This window comes from Phalaenopsis equestris, unplaced genomic scaffold, assembly GCF_001263595.1.
Source record: "Phalaenopsis equestris unplaced genomic scaffold, ASM126359v1 Scaffold000030, whole genome shotgun sequence".
Taxonomy (NCBI): domain Eukaryota; kingdom Viridiplantae; phylum Streptophyta; class Magnoliopsida; order Asparagales; family Orchidaceae; genus Phalaenopsis; species Phalaenopsis equestris.
In genome coordinates this window covers 298,941-326,152 of record NW_018164472.1, presented here as the reverse complement: position 1 = coordinate 326,152, position 27,212 = coordinate 298,941, and the positions used below count along the sequence as shown (strand labels likewise).

Below are 27,212 nucleotides of genomic sequence, written 5' to 3'. Positions count from 1 at the left end.
TATATATATATATATACTTGATACGCCACCAATAAATTTTCATCTAGCACGAATCTCGGGCATTACACGAATCTCGAGGCAATCTTCTGAACAAAAAAAATTAAAAATTCAATTAAGAGTCATTCAGAGCTCTGTTTTCAACAAACTTATAATCAAATTGACCGGCTCAATGAAACAGACCCAAGGGTATCAAAATTAGTTCAATCCGAGTCAAATCAAGCTCTAATCAATCATTAAACCGCCCTTAAAGGTTTTCCAGACATATTTAAAAGGTCAAACGAATGTCGAATCTAACAAGTATATAATTGAATCGAGCGTATCAACAAGACAAATTGAGCGAGTCCAAAATTGCTCAATTTCGACATCGTTAAGACACTTAAATGTTCATCAAACACCGTCTGATAGAAGGAAGCTTTCCGGATCGTCCGATCAAAATATTTCATATTCCAACATTAATTACACCCTGCTTATAGAATTACAGCTTGCCAACATATTATCGTTATTATTTTGAGAATGCGATAATATAGAATTATTATTTTTGGAAAAAAAAGGATAATATAGGATTTTTATTTTTTAATTTTTATATTTATTTTTTAAGAAGAAATTAGGTGAAAGTCCATTGTCATCAAAATTGGTTTTACACAATTTTAACGCAAACATTAACCCATTGAATTCGAGTTGTTTGTTTGCAATCAATGAAGATAAATTGATAAATTAAACAAAAATAAATAAATAATAAATAATATAATTAAAAATTAATCAATATAAAGTACCAAATGGAAAAAAAAAATCATTTTAGTTTTAATACATTTTCTAATTTGTTTATATTTAATGTTTTTATATTCATATTATATATTACACTTCAAAAAGATATTGAATTATGTTATTTAGTAAATTATTAAATTACAAAAATGTTTTTATATTGTTAAAGAAGGTTGGTTGTGTTTATTAAAAGGAGGAAATATTACGTGCAACATTGGTGCGTGCGGATTATGTGTGTACGACCCAAGTATACACATCCGCACATACATATCATCCACGCGTAATATTTTTTCATATTACGAATATTTATCTAATAATATGCTATCTTTTTTTTTTTCAAAAATATAGAAACATATTCCAAGTACTAATTAAAATAAATAAGTGCAAGGTTGGTTAGCATATTACATATACTTATTTCATAAAAATAATTATTAAATATCATCAAGACAATTAAATTAAAGATGACTTTGAAAGATGATTTTTATGCTCTTGTTTTATTAGGGGAGGATAAAGGGAATATTAATGCAAAATTAATGAAGGCATCTCAATGGGAATTTGGGACCTATTATAAGAAGAAATATTATGAATACTTAATTATGTTTGGTCTCCAATACTATGTTCTGCAAATTCAACATTTTTATCACGTATGCGGGTTGAGAACGTTGTTGAAACCCCTTTTACTCTTCGGGGTTTCTTCTTCTCCTCTAGGTTCCAAGCTCATTTTCTTTTGCCTTTATCTTCGCTACAATCTCACATCTCACGTAGAGTGTTAGGGTAAGCTACTTGGAACATGAATTGGGTGATATTTCACACTGGTATTTGCCTCTACTTTCATCTCTCCTTGTTCTGATTTGTTTTAGTTGGTGTCATTTATGATGTTCTTTTTGGGCAGAACTGCCTCTTCTTGCAATTGAATGAGTGTTGTTGATGTTGTTATGTTGATATGGAGGAAGTTCAATATGGTCTTTACATTTGCCTTTTCTCTCTGCTTACATGTTGTAGGTAAATTTTCATTTACTTTCTGACAATGACATGAGTGTTGCAGAGGTAATTTTGTTTGGATGTGGAGTAATCCTAGTTTTGCTCATCAAATTAATGAAATTATGAGTTGATTTCATTGAGTATAACTTACATGTGGTTTATGATCTGAAATTTTCTTGCCTGGATCGAAAATGCGTCTCCAATTCCTGTGAGGGCATAAATGTTGAACTTGCAATTTGGACTCTTAGTGTTGATTCTTTTGACCTTTCAGTTTTGTTTCATTTGTAAATCTCCTCATGTCATGAATGTCTGAATTCCAATCATTTGCATACATACCGCATAATGAATGTCTAGGTGTTAGATATGAATGTTTAGGTGTTATATCTATAGATATATATAAATTTCACTTTGTCATTTATTATATCTGCTTGAACTTAAATACTTTTGAAAATTTTATATGAATTTAAAGTATGTTTGTTTTTATGTTGTTTTTAAATCATTTCAAATGAGAACTTCAAGAGAGTTTAGAGCAAGTGCCGCTTGAAAACGGGATGTGAAAATTGAATTTTTGCGACCTTTGTTTGAAAGAGGTCCAATTAGACAACGACCAATAACTCGATTTCATAAGAAGATTTGACATAATATTATGACAAATTTCTAAGAGAGAACTTGTAGAGAGTCTAACATAACTTAATTAAAAAATAAATGGGATTAATTGAAAAATTATGGAATAAGTTGAAACAAGAATCAATTCGGTTGGATTGGGATTCTATAAAGAAGACCATTGATGCATCAGATGAGTAGTGGTGAGAGAAGCTATAGGTAGATTATTTGCTTACAATTCATATATATGTTCCATAAATTGTAGGTAGTGTTAAATGCCAAAAAAATGCATATAGCGTGGTATAGATTAAGAACTAAAAGAGAAGCCAAACAAGATAATTGGTGGTGTTGTTGCTATTGGAGCTTATGCATGGACTCCAAGCTAAGACTCTCATGAACCTACGTACATATGGTCATTACAATCCTGACCCCAGAGAGAGCTCTAGTGACCTCGTTGAGAAATTAATGCATGAGGCATATGATCATAAAGAATCTACTTATTTGTAGCGTAAGCCATCTGAGAGTTCAAAGTTTCAAGAAAATAAAAAGAAAAGCAAGTCCTAGATTTCTAAGAAATCAAATTGCATAGTTGTTTAATGCATGTACAACAATGACATCTGGTTCAAGTACACCTCGTGCACTAACGATTATCATTATGCTTAACCAGAACATTGAAGTTTTTAAAGACGTACTTAATTTGCACTTTACAAAAGTGATTTAGGATGCTAATAAAGGAAGTTTTTTGGATATGGTTCATGAGTGAATAGTTGATTATCTCTATTATTTCTTTGAGAATCAAATTACCTAACATAATTTTGAAAAAATTAGAAACTTTTTGAAAAAAAAACTATGTTTGAGTTGTTCTATTATATTCAAGATATTATCTTATTTTGTTAGCTATCAGTGTACATTTTTCTTCTACTACATAACTGGTAGTCATTATATATTTCATATAGTCAATGAGTTCTTTCATTTTTACAATTATAGATATTAATCGAAGAGATCAATGTATGAAAATCATTGTCATAGTTATATGCCTAATTTAAGAGTGTCATGAATCATATATTTGCAAAACACCATGTATGATTTCTTCCTTTATTGGGGAGAAATGAGCCTTTGAGTTACTCATGGGTGGCCCTAAAAATTTTCACAACATGTTTATGTGTTGAAATCTATATTGTGACGTGTTTTTATTTAAACTGTGATTTGCAATACTCATTTTGTGATAAAGTTGAGACTAGTGTACTAAAATTTTTATCATAAAAAAATATGAATTCAAGGACTTCTACTGCTACTAGAGTTATTTATTGCAAGGGTTTGCAATGTTGTGTGTTCACGTCACGTCGAAAGCTAGTTTTAGAAGATAATTTTATATTTGTCCTAAAAGTTGATCAGTAGAGGATTGCATGTTATTTAGATGAGCTAATAACTATGACGAATTCACTTCAGATAGTGATCAAGTGTTAAGAGTAGCTTTGGCGAGAAAATTCTCCGAAAGACTTCATCATTTGGACACCAAGAGTAATAATATGATAACATTAGTTGTTATTATAATTTTAATTTTTGTGTTGCTCATTATTAAGCGATGTACAACTTTTGATGTAGAATGTTCAACTTTTGACTCTGTAAATTTTTGAAAATTTCTTTATAGTGTTTTGTTTAATTTTGTTATGAATAATTAACTTACAACTTGCACATGTACATAAGATCATTCTTTCTTTCTCAAAAATAACTATAGTACCGTAGATTAACCAAACAGACAAACTATCTTACCAACACCAACTTTCTCTCAACAATTTCTCCAGAAGCAGCTTTACAACTACTTCAAACAAATGGAGCTGCCCCAAATAGTTAAAAAGTGAAATAAACCCTTTCACGCATAAGGTTATTCATTCGTAAAAATTGTAGCATGGACCTTAGACATGTAAATATATAAAAATTGAGTGGCATATAATTAAATCTTACTAAATTTATATTGAAAAAAAGTAAAATATATTTCAAAATATTAACATTATTACCTGAAATCAGCCTAGCCCCAATTGGCTCCAAATGTTCATTTAATAAAAGAAGGCGGCCTCCTCTGGCTTTCTATGGAGGAATTATTGCGTGCGGACACCGCATGCATCTCTGCATGCGGTGTCCGATCCTGGCCGTAGATCACGGTGATCTACGGTCAGGATTATTTCCTAAATTTTTTTTAAAAAAAAAATTTAGGTGGGGCCTGCCGAAATACATCGGGACCGTAGATCAGGTGATTTACAGTCCGGATCGGACACCGCAAGCAAGCTGCGTGCGGGGAATAATTTTTCCTTTCTATGACGACAAAACAAAAGTCAATGTCAATTCACTTGAGAAAAGTTAGTTTAAATGATAATACATCATTAATACTTTTTCTATTTAAGCCTTCTTGAATATTAAAATTGAGGTAAATATTTCAAATACATAAAAATTTTACCATGCAATATTTATATCCCACAAAAATGCCCCAAAAATCAATTCCTATCTAAACTTTTATTACACCGGGAATAATTCTAATAAAAGAATCCTTAATTTCTATTGCTTTTACTTTTTAAACATTTTCTTTGTTAAGCTGGAGCCCGATCCGCCTCCCGATCTCCCGCTCCCTGTTCCTGCTCCCTATTCCCGATCGCGAAAGGTCGCGACCGCGACCTTACAACTTCGCTAACCCGCCTCCCGCCTCTCGGTCGTGAACCGTAGGCGCCAACCACTCCTTCCTCTTCGTGATAAAAGGCATCGCAGCGACTCTCCTTGAGTTTATAGCACAGCCTTTTGTGTTGTTCTTCGGTTTTCTTGGGATAAGAGGAAGGTTTCCTTGGTATAGAGAAAGATACTTACATATCAGACTCTCCAAATTTAATATTAGCACTTATATTACTTTGGTTTCATAAAGGTTTGAGCGTCATGCATGTAGATATGAATGTTAGGTGTTAGATATTTATGTAAATGTCCTCAAAAAATAAATAGATCAATTAATCATAGCGAACAGTCGGTCATTTGTCATAATAATGCCCTTTCTGAATAACATCATGTGCTTTGAGTTCTATTTCCAACCTGATTATAGTTTATTTGTCATGACAAGATTAAAAATTGTAGCGTAAATTATTTAGTTCCATCCTAAGTGATGCAATTTAAGCAAAAAAAAAAAAAAAAAAAAAAAAAAGTTAATTAGATTTAATTAATTAAATTAATTACATTTTGATTCATTAAAAACCAAACTAAATTGACTGAATAAAAGTTTCATATTATTTAAAAACAAATCTGATTGGCTCAATTTTGGGCGGGACAACACTCAATTCTTATGTATTTACAAATATAGCACTCAAAACTTTACTTTTTTTTTTTACTTTTATACCACTCAAATCTTTCATATTACATAAAAATACCACTATTCTAAAAAGTGAAATACACCCTTTTACATGTAAGGAGGCATGTATGTAAAAAAGAAAGTTTGAGTTAGATATGTAAATGGATAAGAATTGAGCGGTATGTATATATGTAAATCTTCCAAAACAAAATGAAGATCAACATACAATTCCAATGTATTAAAATATTTACTCCCAAAACTACAATTTTTACAGGCATGATGCCTTATATTTACATGAAAATGTTTATTTCTCGTTTTAAAAATTGAAATAGTTATAATTTTGATGTGATATGAAAGATTTTAGAGGTATAAATGTAAAAAGGCAAAGTTTTGATGTTAGATATGTTCATAGAATTGAGTGGTATGCATGCAAAAGCTCCAAAAAACTATGGTGCAAAAACATGTGTAATAGACATGATAAATATGTTGAGAACTTTGAAAGTAGAAGAACTACCAAGGTAAAACAGTACACAACAATAAAAACAATAGCAATCCTTCCTCCAACTAAGGCTCTGTTTGGCGCAGCTGCAGCTTTTCAGTTTTTCAGTTGCAACTGCGCTGCCTCAGGAAGCTGCTGCGGGGAAGCTGACTGTCTGTTTGTTGCAGCTATATGAGAACAGTTGTGGGGTAGATGTTTCTGTAAAAATAACATTCTACCCCAGTTTAGTGAAGTTATTTAAAACAGAATTATGATAGCGAAATATTTGATAATTCAGAAGTATAAATTTATTTAAAATAATAATAATAATACGAATACGCCACTCACCTAGCAGTGAGTATCAAAAGTGTTAAACAGGACATGTCAGAAATATGCTAAAATTCAATTGAATCAGTTCCCAAGCTCTTTTAAGTACACATTACTTGTCCCCTTGCTTGAATTCCACATGCATCCTATTTGCATTAAAGAGAATAATAATAATCATAAATTAACAGTCTATGTTAAGTAAATACCTTTATTTAATTCAAAAAAAATCAAGCAAACGGCTTCCCAGCTGCAAAACCCGTCCAAGCTGCCATGGCCCCATCATAAAAAATTAGCTTAACAGAACTTCAATCACAGAAGAACCCAGGTAAGCCATTTTCCATGCCTAAACAAAGAGTTGAGATAGGTTTCATTGAAAGAGCTTCCATTAGAGACCCCGAAACTAATGTGCTTTGTTTGCAGACTAAAGCATCAATAATGCATTAATACATGCCATTCGACTTCAATCCACCATCATCTTGCAGCATATGCATATGAATCAAATCTAACACCTGATATATAAATACAAAGGAATTGGGTGGTATATATTTAAGAGCTTAATGGCACTATTCTAACAGACGCCAGAAAATATAAGAGCTTAACGCCTTCCTAATTGAATGAATTTTTGTAACTGTTGGAAAATACAGTTTATAAGCCACGCTTGCAATTCGCTTAGTCTAAAAGGGACCATAATAATGTTGGTTAAGCTTACAATAATGTTGCTGAGCAATAGAAGACAGTTGGGGAAGTCGTAGGAGAACAAGAACTTGATCACCCGCTTCAAAACCTAATTCTCTGTTGTTAAACAATAAAACCACTTTTTGATATTTATTTAATCCACTCCATGCACCAGAAATCCTAGTTCAGCAATCCGATTCATTGCTCCATAAACGTAGATAGATGCTCCAAATTAATTTGCAGCAGAATATTGCATATAGCCACAAGTAAGAATCACTTCACATGTGAGGATGCATTTATGGTCTTAAAAGTATAAAACTATAAAATGACAAAGTATAAAAGCCCATATTGCTCTGGTTCTAAAAGTATAAAAGTATAAAAGACCATTTATGGTCTTAAACAGACCCCCAAGTAACGGTTTGAAACTCTCTCCTCCTAACCACCTTAACAGGGTATTTGGTCTAGTGAAACTGTTCCTTCCATGGTTCTATATCATCGCAATTCTATACAGCTTTGCATTCTTATATATGTAGATAATATACTATTAACATAACTATTTTACCATGAATCATAAACTGCTTGATAGTCAATAAAAATGATTTAACGTGAAAAAACTTGGGATCAATATCTTACTTTTTTGGTATACAAATCATAGCTCAAAGCACTAGAAACACCTAATCAATCTAAATAAATAATTAAGCTGCTAGAAGAACATGTAATAAAAAACTGTAAAACCGTTTCTACCCCCTTGCAGTTTTTCAACTACCACTCTTGATTCTGAAAAATTGTTTTCAAATCCTGCACTAGCAAATTTTAGCTTGTTCTTTGCATTATGTCATATCACAAGGCCTGATATATCCTTTGTTCTGAATTGCATTTGCTAAAAAATGCATAAGCCGCTTGACAGTGACTTCCGAATGCTCAAACGTGTACTTCAATATAAGTACCCTCCATTATAAAGTAGGAAGAGAAACAAAAAAAAACCACATACAGAAAACCCTACAGCTGCAACACTTAGAACAAAAACAATCTGAATGAGTAGAAATATGCATAATTACGCACACATTAAGATACTGCCAAAAGAGAAGGAACATAAAAACCATTTTGCAAAAAAATTTTAAAAAAATATGTTTCTTCATTGATAAGCAAATTTTGTTCCAACCAAAACCTACACAAATCGAAGGAAAAAGACCAGAGAATGCGAGGGGAAGCAACGTTTCAACTTGCCATAGACCTTGAGGGAAGGGGTGAACGGTACATGTGAGCGACGATGGGGGGAGGAAATCATTGGATATTGAGAGTGATCGGACGACCCTTGGCCCACCAGCAGTAACATTAATTTCCTCCTTCCTCCCGGCGGGGCGCTGAGAACTAACGAAACGAAGGAGAAATTAGGGGTACGAGAGTAAAAAAGCGGAGCGATAACGCGGGTCGCAGGGTCTCACCCACACTCGGCATTTCGCCTGGATTCGCGGCAGCAACAAGCAAAATGCCGCGCCAAACAGTGCAAAATCGCGGCCTCACGCTGCACCGCGCAGAGGAAGCCGTGCCAAACAGAGCCTAACTAGGGTTGGTTGCATGAATCTTTTTTTCTCCATTGCACCCTATTGAGTGTCATTCTTTCATTTAATTCTAATAGATTAAGAAAATTTTTTATACAATATGCTCAAATCTTTATAGGTCTACATCTCCCTTTTTTAACATAAGTCTACTCTCCTACCAAATCATCAATGGTCGATGTTTAATGTGACCGAACCATCTAAGAAGACTCTCTATTTTACTCCATTGGAGCTACATCAACCCTATCACAGATATATTCATTTTGTATTTTGTCTTTAAGTGTCAAGCCACTCATCCACAATAAGCATTCTCATCTCAACAACAATAAACTTAAATTTATTATTCTATTTTACAGGCCAACATTCTCCATCTTAAAGCATTGCAGGTCTCACCTATCCTAAGTTTAGCAAACATGAAGCTAGTATTAAGTTAGTTATGTGTACCTGATATGTATTGCCAATGTTGTACTTGGTTTATGTTCCATGCATTGCCAATTTAATTGAGAAGATTGTGCGCCTTACATGTCTCAGCAATGTAACAAATTTTTTTTCTTGTCGCTTTGAAAAGAGCATTGAAGAAAGTTTTGTTGATGAAAATTCTATTCAAGATAATAGTGGAATGAAGGTTCAAAAAGGTCATTTTTCGCAGCATGATTACATTTTAACACATCACCAAATATTATAAAAGACTACGTATAACATCAAAAAACACAGATGTCAAATGATTATCTAAATTGCTAAATAAACAACCTTAACAGTTTCATATATTTTCCTCCATGAAGCAAGAAATTTTCTAGGACTTTTTTGTGACATGGAACTTTGTGCCTGTGTGCGTTGCTTAACATAAAACTGCTCAGGGTTAGAAGTATGGCAGCTAAAGGGACCAAATCATGGATAAAAACACCTAAAGGAATTTAAAACAGCATAACAAAGCCCACTTTTCGCAGCTTCTTGATAGCTATCACATTATCTGAATATTAAAGAAATATTTATGCAAGATTATGTATAACATCGAAATTATACTAATGCATACTAGCTAGCTGAATTGATATATGAACATCTTCAATAATTTCATAACTAGTTTTGCATGCACCAACTTCTCTTGCGTTGAGATATTTTAGTTAAGTACTCTGCTCATCCTTCCACATGATGCATCAAAATAGGGTACATGTGAAAGGCTCAAACATTCAAGAGAGACGTTTGACTCTAAAAGGTGCTCATAGCTCGTGGTAACATGTTTCCTTCATCGCTTTTCTAGAGTTCCAGGATTAGAATGAAAAACAACATGAAGGTCAAAGGTAAACAAGGATAAGGTCCCAAAAATTTACTCAAGTTAACTGACTAGCTTAACAAGGTTTGTTCTAAAAATAGAGAATTTTCCCTTTCAACGGGAGCAAACTCATATGAATAACTATATCTCAAATCCTGCTCAAGAAAATTCCTTATTAAGAATATTGATGTGCTCTTAATTGGTGATTGGGTATCACATATACATAAGGAGGAAATGGGTGGAATGCATGGTCAACATAGTTCACATCCCATTATTTCAACATCAAAGATCAGTATATTAAACAAAGATTGCATTTGGGAGTTAGAAAAGCACTTCAGCACCAATTTGGGATAGCGTTTTTCGCGTGCTTTTCGGCGACATGTTGCTTCGGAGCGGCTAAACCGGAAACGTGCCCTTAGCCCTCCGGTCTGCGGTTATTAGTTCGTTCCGGGAATGAATGTACCAATATACCCCTCTACAATTCGGGAAATGACTCTGGGAATCCCCCATAATACCCATCTTTGGCCCCATCTTCATCCATTCATTCTCTTTGTGGCTTTAGTGCGTAATATTGGTTCTTTGGCGCCTTCTCCCCTTCATTCTTCTTTGCTTCAGCCACCTCTCTCTGTACATAGTACTATTCTCCTTCCTTTCTCAATTGTCCTCTGTGGTAGTACTTCAACTTTTTCCGCTTTACCTTGTTCTTTTTTTCTTGTTGAGCTTTTGGTTTACTTGTTAATGGTTTGGTGTTTGAGGTGGTATGTGGCTTTCCCTATGGAGCTTCTCAGTTTACCGGTTGGTTGTTTGGTGCTTAAGGTGGTGTGTGGCTTTCTCTGTAGAGTTTCTTGGTTTTCCTAGTTGTTTTTCCTATTGAGCTTTTCGATATTACTCTCTTTTGGTGTTTTGGTGGTTAAGGTTGTGCCAATGGGGCTTTTCGATTGTCCCCTGTGGTGATCGTGTGTTGTTTTCCGTTTTAAATATTTGTTTTTCTTGTTGAGATGCATGTACATATCTTGCATCTAAAATTTATATATGTGATGTTGAATGTTTGAGCGTAATAAAAGAAAATATTAAAGTTTAGTTGTTTAATATTTATTTATGTATATACAGACACACACAGATATATATATATATATATATATATAATGTGATGATGCTTTGGTTCATGTTGTTTATGTGGTGTGGGTGGATTGGTGCTTATCTCTTGAAATTCAAAAGGTTGTGCACTTGGACTTCTCGGTTTTCCTCTCTATGGCTATTTGGTTCTTGTCGTTTGAAATATTTGATTGTCAATGGGGCTTTATCTTGCATCGAAGGGGGAATTTACATGTACATGTCGGTCAACTTTTTCGATTTCGAAAAGTATTTTTATAGTTTTGAAAAATAGATGATTTAATTTAACCTAACAGGTATATAATTTTATGAAAATAGTGTATTTTAATTTTAAAAGAAAAATGGACCGACTAGATCTCATTTGTCCAATAATTTGTATAATTGTGTTCGGTACCACAAATGATACACATTCTCGAAAGATAAGTGTACCCCGCGGCGGTGGACTCAATCATACAAACTACGAGGCTTGTGACATTCATTTGGTCTGCGAACAATTTATATGCGACCGATAAATTTTCCTATTTAATACAAAGATTAAATAGGGTTTATTTTACCTGGGCTTCAAGTCCTCTATAGAGGCAAGCCTCTATAGTTAATTACATCCCAAGTGACGGGAATCACTCGATAATAATCAGTGGTTCTAGTATTCACGAATTCAAAGTTCAGGTTTTCAAGGTAGTACGTGGAAAAACAAGTGGAAATGACTCAAGTAAGAACAATTCTTTCAGGAGTTCAAAAGAAGTAAAAGATAGGGGATGTCACAGATTCTGAGGGGAACCCTCAGTGACTTCCCAAGCTATCCTAATGTGTGGTTGTGTTTTAGAGAAGATTTTATAGATTTTATTTGAATGTTAAATTTATTTGAATGTTAAATCCTATAAATTTCATTATTTGGGACTTACATTTGCATAATAACTGGTTATGCAAATAGTCCGCAAAGATATGAGGTTTTACGTCATTCTAGATGACAACCTCGGAACCTAAGGCGAGTTAGGATTTACGCTGCACAACATGGTTGTGCAGGGGCCTAAAAGAGGGTGAGGTTTTACGTCGCTCTAGGCAAGCTATCTCAAAATCCTATAAGTTGTTTAAACTAGGAAAATTTAGTTGATGTAGAATCGTTTTGCTGTTGTAGAACGGCGATCACCTCCACCTGTAGTCCACTCCAAACTCCTTGTCGTGCTGCCCACGAAGTTGCTCCGAGTTCTTCGTTGCAGTAACAGTCCTAAAGTCTAAAGCTCAAACAGTTTTACCATGTGTGTTTCAATGTCTCAGTTTGGTTGTCATTAGTGGAGGTTCAAGTTGATTAGAGCGACACCGGTTAGGATCTCACGGTTCCCTCGTTCCGGTATCACTATTTTCTTTTGAACTTATCTAGTTTAAACGAGTTGTGAAACCCATTTAAACCGGGGAGATCTCATTAGCAATCGTGGGTTACCTCCTCCGAGGGACTCCCGTAAGTTTGAAAGAACGTGTTACTTTTTTTTTTTGAAAATGTTGTTTAATTTTGAAAAATCGTTTTGTTTTGAAAGTGAGATTATATTCAGTACCTGCATAATGTGTTAGAGCAAGCGTAATTGCAATAAAGAAGCAACAACAAATAAAATGTACCTGCATATGTGGCGTATCTGCTGCTGTTATTCTTGTTGCATGTTTAACTCACAAAGCACACTATAATTTGCAAGGAATTTAAATAAATTGCAAAGAAAAGAAAACAGCAAACGGTAGAACAAGTTGTAGTAACAGCTAGGAATTCCAAAAGGGGTGATCCTAAGGTCTCCTACAACTCCCTACTGCAACTAACGAGCTAGTATGGTGATCCTACGATCTCCTACGGCTCCGGTAAGTAACTAGCAAATGTATACGGTGATCCTACGACTCCGGACAGCGGCTAGGAATTTCGAATAGTGCTTGTATGCGTTCATATGAACCCAAACAGCAATAAGCAGCATCTATGCGGCTTCCTACGAATCCGAACAGAGGTAGGCAGCAACTAGATGGTTTCCAAACGAACCCAAATCGTGGTAGACATCTCCTACGTAGCTTCCTACGAGCCCAAATCGTGGTGGACGGCTACTAGGTGGCTTCCTACGAACCCAAATAGTGGTAGACAGCAACTACACGGTTTCCTATGACACTGGGCAGCAAATAGAAGCATTGGACAGCGGTTCTATAGCTCTTACAGCTCAGGGCAGCAACTAGTAGGCTCGTACGGCGATCCTACGACCTCCTAACACTTCAAACATCAATTAAATGACATCCAAACACTCCAAACAGCAACTAGATGGACTCCAAACATGTCAAAACAGCAACTAAACCCTTCAAAGATTCTCAAACAGCAACTATATGGCCTGCAAACATTCCAAACAGCAACTATATGGCCTCCAAACATTCCAAACAGCAACTATATGGACTTCGAACATGCCAAGCCTTCGAACATGCCAAAACAGAAACTAAACCCTTCAAACATTCTCAAACAGCAACTATATGACATTCAAACGTTCCAAAAAGCAACTAAACCCTTCTCCCAGCTCTCCAACAACATCCTATAGGATCTCCAAACGCTTGGACAGCAACTGGCAAGTGTATGATTTCGAATTTTTGCAATAAGGTAATCCAAAATGAATTTCCGACTAACATATGGCTTACAACAAATGCAGTCCAGCTAGATAGATTTACATATATACCACATAATTCTTATATATTTGCATATATACCACATAGAAAAAAGAAAACTTTATACATTTGCATAACCTGAATCATTTGTATCACATAAGAAAGTTCGCCAATTTAATTTTTAAAGAGTGAAATATTCTGGTTCATGCATAGCCAGTGTGGATTGTCTGTAAAAAATGTAATTTAGGTATCAGACATGTGAATATATAAAAACTGTGTGGTATGTATGTAAATTTCTCAAAGAAAGGTCTCAAAGAAGGGCTTTTCAATTTGAAGTTCCGACTCTATATATGTTCTCTGATTTTCAAAGAGTAATTTGGAATAACTTCCAATCAAGTATATGCAATTTGAATTTCAAGAACCCTCAAATTCTCCTTTTCTTTTCTTGCATTTGATTTATAGCCAATTTCTTCTCGCTTTGTTAAGATTAACATATCAAAGAACAGGAAATTGAGAAACTGACTGCACCTTAAATCTTTCATAAAAAGTATTCGAGAAAAAAAAATAAATAAAATATGAAATTTACAAAAGAAAATTCTCCAAACGAATCAGATTTAAGGCTCTCTGACTGCTTAAAAAAAATTCATACCTTTAACATGCACCGTGAGTCACCAAATTTAGACAGGCAGAGTAAGAAAAACACTCAGGAGAGGTGAAGATGCAGGAGAGTTGTGGAGTGGGCGAAGCAGGCAAGGGCGTCGAGAAGAGTATGCGAGGGCTTCGGCGTGAGGCAGGGGAGTTCGATCGAGCACGAGTCTCTGTCGCAGGGAAGAGAAGCGAGCAGGAGCTTCGATCGGGAATTGCGATTGAGTCACATAGGAGTAGCGAGATCGAAAGGAGCAGTCGAGCGGCTCTTCTGTCGCGCTCAAGAGGGAGGAGCAGGCGAGCGGTCGAACGGCTGCTCTGTCGCGCACGAGAGGGAGGAGCAGGAGAAGGCGTCAAGCGGGTAGGAGCAGACGAAGGCGTCGAGCGAGAGGCGGGATCGAGCGAGATGGCTTCGGTGCGGGAGACGGGAACGAGCGGCTTCAGTGCGGGAGACGGGAAAGCAAGCGGGCGAGCTTCCTGCTTGCAGCGGAAGTGCGACAGGAATCGGAAAGTTGAGCGGAAGCGAACGAGAGAGAAGAGCTCGGGGGAAGCGAATTAAGTCGACCAGCCAAGGAAGAAGGCGCTCCTTCCTTTTAGAATTGGAGCGGGAGCCGTTACTCTGGAACGCATTGGCGGGGAAATAAATGATTTCCAAATGCAGGGGCAAAAAATAAAAGGTTTCTAAATGGAGGGGAGGATTAAATGGAATGTCTTAACACCTGAATTAATTTTAATTAAGACAAAAATTAAATAATTCATTTGAATTTTGAAAATTTGAATAATTCATTTGAATTTTGAAATTTGAATTTCAAATTCAGGTGAGCTGGTGTCTGGCCCATGTTCAGCCCAAGCCCAACCTGAATCAAACCCGAGTCGGACCTGAGTTGAGTCTGGGCCCGCGCACTGCTAAAAAAAAGTGCATCGATATTCGTGCAGTTCGCGCGAGTGTGGAACCACAGCAATATGGGTGTCATTCCTAGCTAAAGTCGACGTTCCGGACGTGTTAGCGCGGTCTGTTTCGTCATCTGGGGTCGTACGGACGAGTTTGCCGGTGGATGAGTCAAATCAAGTCAAAGTCGTGTGTGGTGCATTGAGTACGCAAAATGCAGCGTTATCGAGTGTTCGTGTCGCGAAGGGGTTCCCTAGGGGCTACTTCTATTAATGTAGGAACTCGACTCAAGTTTCATGTGTTGATCCTAATCAACTCAACGGAATGTCGAGGATTTAGGACCGCCCATGCGAAACTTAAAGGAGTGACGAGGTGGCTCAAATTTTTTAAATGGTGTGGGTTCCATACTAGTCCTCTATGGGGTCAAACAAGAGAAGCCTAAAGCTAGACCCTAGACTCTAAGGAGAGAAGTGAAATCATCCAGAAATGATGTCAACAGTACATCACACAATTCTTATCCAAGTACATATCTTGCATATAAAAATAATAAATGGGTGTAATTTTTAGTTTTGGTTGTGGCAATAAAATTCACTTGGGAAGCACCAAGGCACAACCTCTTATATACATATATAAGTAAAGTTGCTTTAATGTTTCGTGAAACACTAAAAGATGCAGTGATATGTTTACTTTTTTTTGGCATGGTGGTCTCTCTTCCATGTTAGTTGTGGGTACGAGTGTGATTTAGTTGTCTTTGTTGGTTGTTGGCTATGAGTATAGTTGTAGTTTTGTAAAGTTGGTTGTTGGTAGAGTTGACCCTAGTTTTTGTTGTGGTTTAGCATTAATGATTTTGAATTGTGCGACTTTCACATCTTTGGTTTTTGAAATGTATTGTAGAGAAGTGATGAAAAAAAAGATAAAAAAACTCAATCAATCGTCATTTGTTACTTACATAGTTGTCCTCACCAGTTTGTCACAGATACTACCTAGTCCAAAAACACACATCACACTGTTAACTAAAATAATATCTGATCTTAGATCACATATGTCACTGTTAATCACAAATACTACCTGGTCTTAAAGCACATATCACACTATTAACTATGGATATTACTTGGTCTCTGATCACACACGCCACTGTTAATTACAGGTACGATCTGATTTTGAAGTCTGTATGATACAATTGGTGATTCAAGATAGAGAATTTTTTGATAAATTGATCTCACTAAGCTCTAACTCGGAAAAAAAAACAATGGGTCAAATTAGAAATTTTTCTCTAGTCGCATTATCGGAATCGTTTGAGCTGCATATTTTGAACTAGGGAATCCACCAACAACAATTTTCAAAAAAAAATTGCTAGAAAACTTTATAAAACACTCTGCACACTTGAGGGGAAATAATATGATAAAGGCTCAATTAAAGAATAAGTGCGACCAACATGGCAAAAAGTGGAAAATGTGAAAAGGGGTGAAAAAGGGAGAGAATGAGTTAGGATGGGATGTTATAAGAGAAATATTACAACTTATGATGTCTAATGAAGAGAAAATGCAAGTGATTTCATAAAAGATCAATAAGAATGTATGGTATTTTTTTTATAACTATGTTATGTGAAATATGGTTCAACTAATAGGTTATTCCAGTGGCTAAAAGATTCAGATATAGCAGCATCAAACTAAAAGTGGAGAAGCTAGACAAATTTTTTTTCTTCACTCGTCCACACACCTATATGTATTAAGTCTTGAGATTAGGGTGAAGAGCTTCCATTTTCTTATCAAGCCAATTATTTTAAGTTTGTGTATCTAAACTGTTAATGTATGGTTGTTAATTGTGTTTATTGGTTTACTTTGTCCTGTCCTAAGTTTAGCAAAAAAGAAGTTAGTTATGAGCATTTGATATGCATGGATGTTGGACATGGTTTATATTTCATGCATAGTAAATTTAATTGATAAGATTGTGTGCCTTCAATGTCTCATCAGCAACAACAACAACAAGCCTTTACCCCACTAATTGAGATCAAGTACATGAATCCTTTTTCTCCATTGCGTCCTATTGAGTATCATATTTTCATTTAATTCTAATAAATTAAGATCATTTTTTATACAATATGCCCTAGCCTTTCTAGGTCTACCTCTTTCTTTCTTAAAATAGGTTGAATCTAAAACATCTACTTTCCTAACTGGATCATCAGATGTGTCTAATGTGAGCAAACTATCTAAGACGACTCTCTCTAATTTTATCTGTCACTGAAACTACACCAACCCTATCACGGATATATTCATTTCGTCATTTATCTCTATTGCAAAACCACTCATCCACCTAAGCATTCTCATTTCAGTAACACTTAACTTAGTTTTATGTTTATCTTTTAAAGGCTAACAAGCTGAGACATAAAGTATTGCAAGTTTCACCACCATTTTATAAAATTTTCCTTTCAATCTAAGCGATATTTTTCTATCACACAATAAGCCCGAAGCATTCCTCCACTTCAATCAACCAACTTAACCAACTTGAATTCTACTAATAACATCCCCATCTATATCACCGTCACTATGAGCAATAAACTCGAGAATGTTCACACCTTTTAATACTTTGATCACCTATAATTACAACTCTGTCAATAGAGCTACTACTACTAAAATTACATTTCATGTATTCAGTCTTAGTTCTAATCAAATGATGTCCTATAGACTCCAAAGTAGAAGTCCAAAATTCAAGTTTTTTTTCTTGAGCTCTTTCTCTAGTTTTATCCACAAGAAGGATATCATCAGCGAAAAGCATGCACCCAGGTAAATCCTCCTGTAAATGTCAAATAAGAGCATTCATAACTAAAGCAAAAAAATATGGGCCTTCCATGTCTCAGCGACGCAACAAATTTTATTTCATGCAACAAGGAAATTAGAGGTGAAGAAAGTTCTGTTGATGAAAATTTTATTCAAGATAATAGTGAAATGAATGTGAAAAATAGAACATTTTCAGAAGCATGATTACAGTTAACGCATCACAAAATATAATAAAAAACTAAGGGTGTATAACATCAAAAAACACGGATGTCAAATGGTTATCTAAATTGCTAAATAGATAACCTTAACAGTTTCATGAAATGTTCATCCATGAAGCAAAACATTTTTTTTGACTTTTTTGGTGATACGGAAGTGTGTGCCCATGTGTGTTACTAAACATAACAATGCTCAAGGTTAGAAGTACAACAGTAAAGGGACCACACTGTGGGTAAAAATATGTAAGAGGGTTTAAAAGAACATAAAAAAGGCCACTTTTAGCAACCTCTTGATAGGTATCACATTATATGAATATTAAGAGAAATATTTATGCAAGACTCCATGTATAACATCAGGTTAGGTGAAATGATAAATGAACGTCTTCAATAACTTCATAACAAGTTTTGTTTTGCGGGGAAAAGTGCTCGTAGCTCATGGTATCATCTTTCCTTCATTGTTGTTCTAGAGCTTCAGGATTAGGCTGTAAAGCCATATGAAGGTCAAAAATAAACAAGGAAGAGGGCGGGGGGGTTTGGGTGTGGTTGCAGGAGAAACAGGTGAGCTCTGAAAGGTGCTCATAGCTCATGGTATCATGCTTCCTTCATTGCATTTCTAGAGCTTCAGGATTAGGCAGTAAAGCCACATGAAGGTCAAAAGTAAACAAGGACGAGGTCCCAAAGTTTTTGCCGGGTTGACTGATTGGATTCACGAGATTTATTTTAATAATAGAGAATTTTCACTTTCAATGGGAGCAAACTCATATGATTAACTATATCTCAGGTCCTGGGCGGGAAAACTCCTTATTAAGGATATTGATGTGATCTTAATTGGTGATTGGGCATCAAATATACATAAGTAAGAAATGGGTGGAATGGATTATCAACTTAGTTCAAATCCCATGATTTCATCATGTAAGGTCAATATATTGGACAAAGAATTGCCAACACGATCAATTCAAACTCACATTGGCTTAGAAGTAAGTTGGCTTAGAAGTAAGGGAAATGATCGAGTAAAATAAGTTGTCTTGATAAGTGATTGCCTCAAGTTTATAAACGTTGGCATAGCCAATTTAGTTGTCCAAGAGGAGGTTATGTTCACCCAACAGAAATGAGGCCTAAGGTGTGCACATAAGGGTTATATAATACGAGGCACCTTCGTCATGAGGCTTAGTTATCATATCACTTGCCATGAAAAAAAATTGATGGCTCATTGAAAAAATATCAAGTAGAAAAAATCAAGAATAAAATATAAGGTTTTTTAGGCTTTCTGAACCTGTTTAGCAAAAAAATTCTTAATTATGCTGAAAAAATGTATCCCTAGCTGAATAACATCAAATTTGAAATATCCAAAAGTATCTATCACCAAGCTATAACTTCATTACGACGTACACAAAACACTACCCAAATATGTATGAATTAGTTCAATTTCAAAGAAGATAATCCTTCTCAGATACTTTGTGCTAATAGTAAATCTCTGAAAGACAAAAAAGACACAGCTAGACTCAACTTTCTAATCAGTGTCTGGTATATACTATATGCCTTCATCATTGAACATCAAGAGTTACTGAATGTTTGATGGAAATTTCAGTTGTCTATTTTCCACGACATTGATAATATGTAAGTTTTTTCTCATCCAAACATCCTGCAAGTTTCAGTCAAGTTAAATTGTTTGCAATAGCTCCTTATATCAACTATCACACATGAAGTATAGCACAGGCCAATATCTCCAACATAATGATAGTTCTAAAATTGATTACAACCTTGCTTTTGATATTTTTAGGAAAGGAATAAAAAATTCTCCAGGCTACAATGAATCCTCAATTCAAAAACTACCTAGTCAACCATTAAAAAGTATGGCAATGAAATCTGCAAAACAAAAAATACTAGCCTCAACAATCAAGCTCATATACGCAGGGAAAAACTTGAATTAACAGAGAAACATTTCCAGGTGAAAAGCGCATACCAAACATCCCATAAGAAAACACCCTCCTCGTATCTTAGCTCTGCAGTGAACTATCCGTCACATTGTCATCCTTCTTCTTTAGGGCAGCATTAATCCCACTCAAATTACTCTCGAACAATTGCGCATAGGGATGGTTCTTAGGAACAAGCTTCCTGTACTGCTTAAAATGTTTATTTGCCTCGTCCGTCTTCCTCATCAGAGTATAAACGATTCCCTGGCAAAGATAAGGCCTGAAATCTCGTGGTTCATCCTTCACCATCTCCTGATACATCTTCAGAGCCTCCTGATACTTACCCTCAATAATCAAAACCTGTGCCACCAAAAGCTTAAAATCTCTCAACTCCTTCCACCTATTCTCTTTCTTGCAACGCTGAATAACTCCCTCAACCCTCTCTACAACCCGATCAAGCTCCTTCATATCAACAGAGCGCGACGCAGCCATGACGAGCCCATGATAAGCCTCGACAACGAAAGGATTCGCCGACAAAATCTCTTCAAATCCTTCGCGTGCTTTTTCTGTATCGCCGCTGTAGGTATGAAGGTGGGCTCTCAGGAGATGGAGCTCGGGATCAGTGGGGTCAAGAAGGACGAGCCGGTCGACAACCGCGATGGCTTCGGGGAGCTTCTGTTGCTTAACTTTGAGTTGGACGAGAGCTCGGAGGGAGTCGACATCGTCGGGATGGGAGGCAAGATGCTGCTCCAGGACTTCCTCGCTGTGTTCATCGGAAGAAGAAAGGTTTTCGGATTGAGCGGCGGGGGGAGGGTGCACAACAGCGGCGAGGGATGGGAGGGAGCGGCGGGAGAAAAAGACAGCAGCAGCAGCGGTAAGGGATAGAATGGCTGGTTTGAGAAAGACGGATAGAGATTGTAGGGTTTGGGTGGGGGTTTGGTGGGAGGAGCGAATCAAGGTTAGGGTTTTTGGAAAGGGCTTTAAGATACGGGATTTTGGGGAAACGGAGGAAGGAAAGCGAGAAGAAATTGGGAGATGAGGGAAGGAGTGATAGAGTGTTTTGGAGAAAGAGAGGGATTCCATTGCTGGGCGAGCTCTTCTCCTTTATTTGCCCCGCCGCCGTCGGAGGATGGTTCGAATGGAGGAAGAGGGCGGCCGGACTTATTCGATGCACTTCAGCAGCATCTTCTTGAGATTATAATATGAATAATTATTTAAAATATTAAAATTTTTAAAGGAAAAAGTTATGATTAAAGTTCATAATATTATAATTAGAACTAATTCTAAAATTAAATAAATTTATGCCATAATTGTTGTAATTAAAAAATTTTAATTAACTATGCAATTATTGAACTTTTCTCATATTAAATTAAATATAGTAATATATTCTTATCAAATTGCACTCAATCGAACCTAATTTTAATTCATTTTAAAGTTCAGACCCATTAAATTTTGAACAAAAAATTTCAATTCAATTTTTTTAAGTTATTTAGAGCATCCAATAAAGCCTAATGGCTTAATTGTGTTTTTATTTAGGGGTGTTTAGCTATAAGTAGGATTTAATAAATCTCGTTTATTCCAATTTATCAAATCCAAATATTATTAAATCAGAAATAATAGTTGGTTCAATTAAGGTTCAATTAACGATAAATTCAGCTAAATTTATTTGATAAGTTTGACAAATCTATTTGAAATATTTTTTTTTCTTGTGTTAATTCCATTAAACCCAACTAATAATTAGATATAATAAATTCAGCTTTAATAAATAGAACAAAAAAATAAATTTAATTAACTTAGCAGCATTTATCTAACTGACTTATGTTTGACTGGATTTACGTTAAATCTAACTTAAATCCTATTCAAAGTATTTTACCAAAAGATAGAGCGAAAATTTTTTGGTTTTGTATTGTATAATGATACACACATAAACATTGCATTTACTTCTCACACCCAAACTTTAATTTTTACATAGCAAGTCTACTTTCCTATTTATGGAAAGGTAAGAAATAGTATATTCTATCTTTTTATGCATAGATTAGGGTGTTTATCACATAAAAATCAAAGTTTGGGTGCAAGTTAAGTTAACTTTCCAAACTTCAATGGAGAAACTAGAGTTTTTCTATGAACAATAAAGACTTTAATTGCCAAAATTTTTGAAAAATAAAAGGGGCATTATTTACATAAAAACCGTGCTATGCATATATATCTATATATCTAACACATAAACTTTATTTTTTTTTCCATCCATACCATCTCAATCTTTCGTATCACATCAAAATATCACCATTTTAACTTTAAAAAAATGTAAAAGACATACTTTTATACATAAAACTTAAGCTTTTACACAAGTAAATACATAGAAGTTGATTGGTTTATATGTAAATATTCCTAAAAAAGAAATTTACACATTGCCAATATGTATATATAACTAAAACTATTATTAAGATAGAGGAGAAAGCCAAAAAGCCATGTCAACTTCAACGGAAAGCACTAGAAAGCAGGAGACGAAGTGGGACCATACAATACGAAGGAATAGTTACATCCATACTTTAATAGTATACCCAACACCAACTTTTTACACAGAAGCACAATCCCATCTCTCTCAGTACGTACAACTCCTCCTATTTTACCTCCCTACCCTCCCCTACCACTTAAATTTACGCAGTCATGCCATTCCCATGCAATCAATCCTCGCCGCCGGACTCTTCCCCATTCCTCTGCGCGGCTTCAATCTCCGCCGTCCGCTCCTCCTCCTTCTCCCTCTCATAAGCCGCAAAAAAATCCCTGTTTTCTTTCTTCAGCTCTCCCCATACTTCACGTATTATTGACAATATTTAATTAAATAAAAAAATAATAATAATAAATCAAATGGATTTGATAAATACATACCTGTTGAAGTGATGACTGGTTTGATGTTAGCATGTTTGTTGAGGGCCTCCATGCACTCCTCCTTGTTCATGCGGCGGAGCAGACACTTCTCTATCAGGTGCTGCACCTGCATGCATATTAATAAGTTAATTATTTTTTATTTTTATTATATAAAAATTTATAATATCAGAGCAGTGGGGCTTAAGATTAAGATTAATCATGAATATAAATATATATAATATATGAGTCATGATCATGATATTAATGGCGTACCATTCGGATGTAGGAAGCGGAGGATTCTGACATGAGGTGGTGGATGGCCGGAGATGAGGGAGGAGGGGGGTGGTGGATGGCCGGAGATGGGGAGGTTGGAGGGAGGTTAAAAAGGAGGAGGAGGGGGTTAAAGAGGATGAGGGGCCGGGGAGGGATCACGTGGGCGATGAGATATAATTGGATGAGAGTAGATTTTAGAGATTTTAGTGTGGCCCGCACTCCTTATTTGTAGGAACCACTTCACGTGAAATTATTTTTTTTTAAAAAATGATTTTTTTTTTCTTATAGAATAGTTGAATGTTGTAGCAAGTTATTATTAAGAAGGTTTGTAGGCATGTCACTCCATTTCTATGTATTTTACATGTTGTAGATTTGTTGCTACAAATCATAGTTGTGACATGTTTTATGTGATGTGGTACATGTGGGTGGCATGATGTAGAATATTGATTTGTTAATGAATCATAGTCAAGGGATAGGGTGTAAGACAAGAGAGAGAGACAGAGAGACAAAATTCATAGTAATGAGTAGTAATCTAAATTGTTGGTTAACCATTTTCTAATAGAATGATTTCTTTATTTATAGACGAGGAGTACAATATATAAAATTACATGTTTGTACCAAGTTTAATGAGAGTTTTATAAAATATTTTAGATATTTTATATATATATGCATGCGACTCAGATCGATTGGTATTGGTTTGGCAAGGCATGTACGTTTGATTTTACTAAATTGGTGTTGTAAGTATAGTCTTTGATAGTCTTCGAGTAGAAAATACTCGGCTTGATCGGCTTGGCTTTGTCGATCAATTATTTTGGTTGTCAGCTATTAATCCCTTGATGAGAAGCTCCTTTCGAAAGAATGAAGCTAAGCTATCACACAGAGGGTGAATCATCGTAATCTGACACATAGTTGATCATTCCTCGACAAGGGGGGTTCGTTTGGGATTTCGTTGGTTATGTTATTTCCAACTCTTGGCCCCGGATAAGGAATGTCATGGGCATCTGGAAGATGATTTATGATATTTTATTCTTCCCTAGAGTTGGGACGTAACGAGAGACAAGTTGATGTCTCTTTTATGTTGGATTAGCCTTAGTCCTTGAATCAAACAACTCACCGAATGTAAATATTTTTGTTTTTTTTCCGTAATATTGTAAATTTATATGTTAAAATCATCAAATGATATGGATAATGTGGTCTTTGATATGATCTACGACGTGTATGAAGAGCATTATTCTTAATTTTTATAAGAATATAATAATACGCATGGGTTTTGTAAGTTTATTAGATGATATAATAAGGTGTAAAAATATACATATTTATATTTTGAGGATGTGTAAAGCTTTTGAAAAAATAATGGATTTATAGTTTTGTTTCTAATTGAAGTGTTTTGGAATGTTAGATATTTATGTTTTACTTTAATTATTTTATATTTTTAAATATAAAATGCATCCGAGCAGCTTGATTTATTTTCTTCCACATAAAATAAAAAATACTATTTTTTTAACATTTTAATGCTTTAAATCAAAAGACTTTATATTTAATACATTTCAATTTTATTTTATATTAATATTTTTTTAAAAAATGAGACGTCTCACGTGCTAATGAGACGTGTTGGGGCGAGCTTGAGTTTGGCTTGTTAGCTCATCGAACTAAGTTCACGAGCCGCTTATGGAGCCGAACTCGAACTGGCCCTCAAATCGGCTTGACTCACTTACACTCCTATACATGCAACCTTTGAGCGCGCATATAAATATAAATCCCATGACACATTGATCTTAATAAAATGTAGTTTGATATCAATTTATTTTTATTTTCACTGTTGACAATTAGACTTCCATAAGATAAACAGTAATTTCAAAAAGACAATAGAACCAATATGAAGTTGGCGAAAAAGATATTGATAAATCACTAAAAGAATTTAAACTAATTTTGATGATAAAAAAATCATTAGGAATATAAAAAATTCGTCGGTTAGTTAAATACTGATGCTTTTTCGCTTGTCGAAAATCCCTCGCCCGACGTATTTTATGTTATGGCGGCTTGCTAATGACTTATATTCATAAGTTCATGAAAAATGAGTAATCATCGGCTCTTCAAACAACGATTTTTCTCACCGATGTTCTATGGATCGATAGCACGACACTACGTTGTCAAGAGACCATCAGAAAGTTGTACATTTAAAAAAAAAGAATCTTCTTTTTTATTACAATTTATATACCTGCAATCGTATTAGAAAAATTCGTACATTGCAGAATCTTATTTATCAGTACAAATATATAGCTATTAAACTAAAACAAAATGAATGAACTCACAAATTGAAAATAAAAATTATCGCAATGCATTGAACTAGAAAATGAAATAATTATCCATCATTTCATAAAACACGTGTAAATATGTGCCCTAAAAAGAGACAAGTTCTAACAATCATCCATCTCCTCTTCCAACAGCCATTTCCCTCTCATGTGTGCTTGACTTCGTAACGCATCTAATTCCATTTTCATTTTGGCCTCTAATTCAGACATTGTCTCAGTTTGCTTAGCAACAAATCAGGTCTTTATCACTGATTGCAGCAAAGGAGTGATGTGCGTCGAATGCTTGTGCTTGCGAACCAATTTCATTAAGTTGTATGCTTGTGCTTGCGAACCAATTTCATTAACCCTTCCTTTCTTCTTTCCCTCAGCAGTCTCTCTCCATAGCTCATGGTCAAACTGATCACGACACAGGATTGTATGTCATAATGATCATGACACAGGATTGTATGTCATTTTGTGGGCCAAGTTCGCACTCCTTCAGCTGCTCGAAGGTTTTCTACAAAAAAGAATTATAAAAATATTTAGAAGCAAAATTAAATTCAAGAAGCTCCTCTTGATGCGTGCATTATGCTCGGGGCGCTAGGAGAACTACTTCTACAAAATAAATGTAAATATGTTGGATAAAATTATATATTTAGTTTAAGATTAATGCCTAGGCATACCCTAAACTCTCTGAATCATATAACTTGACCTTCTATTGGGATCTTTTTCCATGATAGGTACCAAGCATCGTATTTGCTCTGTATGATATCACTAATAACATGGACAACCTGCGTAGAGGGATACAATCTAAAAGAAAATATAGTTAACTTTATAAATATAAATTTGTAATTAATTAGAACTATTTTTTATTGTAATTTAAAAACTTTTCAACTTGCTCTAGCTCGAACGTACTGCTTGTGTTGCCCGATGCATCTCAATAGACAATATTAGCAAGCCCTACCACAAGAGCAAAAGACCCTGTCGCAGTAATAAGCAATGGTGATGGTATGGTGGAAGGAGAAGGGTGTAAGATAGGGTGTGTGGTGTGAGTGACAACATCGGGTTGAAAGCTTGTGGGTGGGAGCGAAAGAAACAATGTATGTGTTAGAAAGCAATACTGAAATGTTTGTCTCTATCTGATGAGAGCCTTCTCCCAATCATGACAATGACGGTGTCCCCTGTGTATAGGGAGATCATCGTCAGCCCCAATAAGTAAAGAATAAATAATTACCACACATATAAAATTAAATAAAAGTATGATATAAAATGTAAGGTACAATTCACAAACTAAAATATGTTATGATGTCATCTCATATGTAGAGCAGTACGCATACGAGCAAACAATTTTTAAAGACGTGTAATAAGTGACAAATAAAAGAGGTATATGTATGAAACTTTTTTCTGCATCTTACTTTGCTTAATTATGAATCACTGTTGCATCAGTCTTATAAAATAATAAGCATATGTTGAAATAACAATCAATCTTTTCTGATCTCAAAACCTAACTTGTAGATTAGCTTTTTGTTCTATATAAGTTTTGTGGAACTAAATTTTCCTTAGAATTTGACTCTTTCGGTATCTTACAACCTGATTAAAGCAATCTTGGGACATGTTAAACTTTATTACATT

At 35.1% G+C, this 27,212-nt stretch overlaps 2 protein-coding genes across 6 annotated transcripts; both read right to left on the bottom strand.

Annotated features, from left to right (window-relative positions):
- Nucleotides 1–6,135: 6,135 nt before the first annotated feature.
- On the bottom strand, nucleotides 6,136–21,334 carry LOC110018648 (protein SLOW GREEN 1, chloroplastic-like). 5 transcript variants are annotated; one of them, XR_002293371.1, is made up of 3 exons: nucleotides 20,199–21,334; nucleotides 6,683–6,985; nucleotides 6,136–6,368 (listed from the first exon to the last, which is right to left on the bottom strand). XR_002293371.1 is itself a non-coding variant. In XM_020716015.1 (2 exons), the coding sequence occupies exon 1, from the start codon at nucleotides 21,229–21,231 to the stop codon at nucleotides 20,233–20,235; it is 999 nt and encodes a 332-aa protein (XP_020571674.1). In that variant the 5' UTR covers nucleotides 21,232–21,334; the 3' UTR covers nucleotides 6,136–6,368; nucleotides 20,199–20,232. The 5 variants fall into 5 exon arrangements, 1 of the variants encoding a protein (XP_020571674.1); XR_002293372.1 differs by having other exon boundaries at nucleotides 6,683–6,819; XR_002293373.1 differs by having other exon boundaries at nucleotides 6,683–6,741.
- Nucleotides 21,335–22,594: 1,260 nt separating this feature from the next.
- Nucleotides 22,595–23,390, bottom strand: LOC110018690. Its single transcript, XM_020716093.1, has 3 exons — nucleotides 23,290–23,390; nucleotides 23,038–23,143; nucleotides 22,595–22,960 (listed from the first exon to the last, which is right to left on the bottom strand). The coding sequence occupies exons 1-3, from the start codon at nucleotides 23,320–23,322 to the stop codon at nucleotides 22,833–22,835; spliced, it is 267 nt and encodes an 88-aa protein (XP_020571752.1). The 5' UTR covers nucleotides 23,323–23,390; the 3' UTR covers nucleotides 22,595–22,832.
- Nucleotides 23,391–27,212: the final 3,822 nt, after the last annotated feature.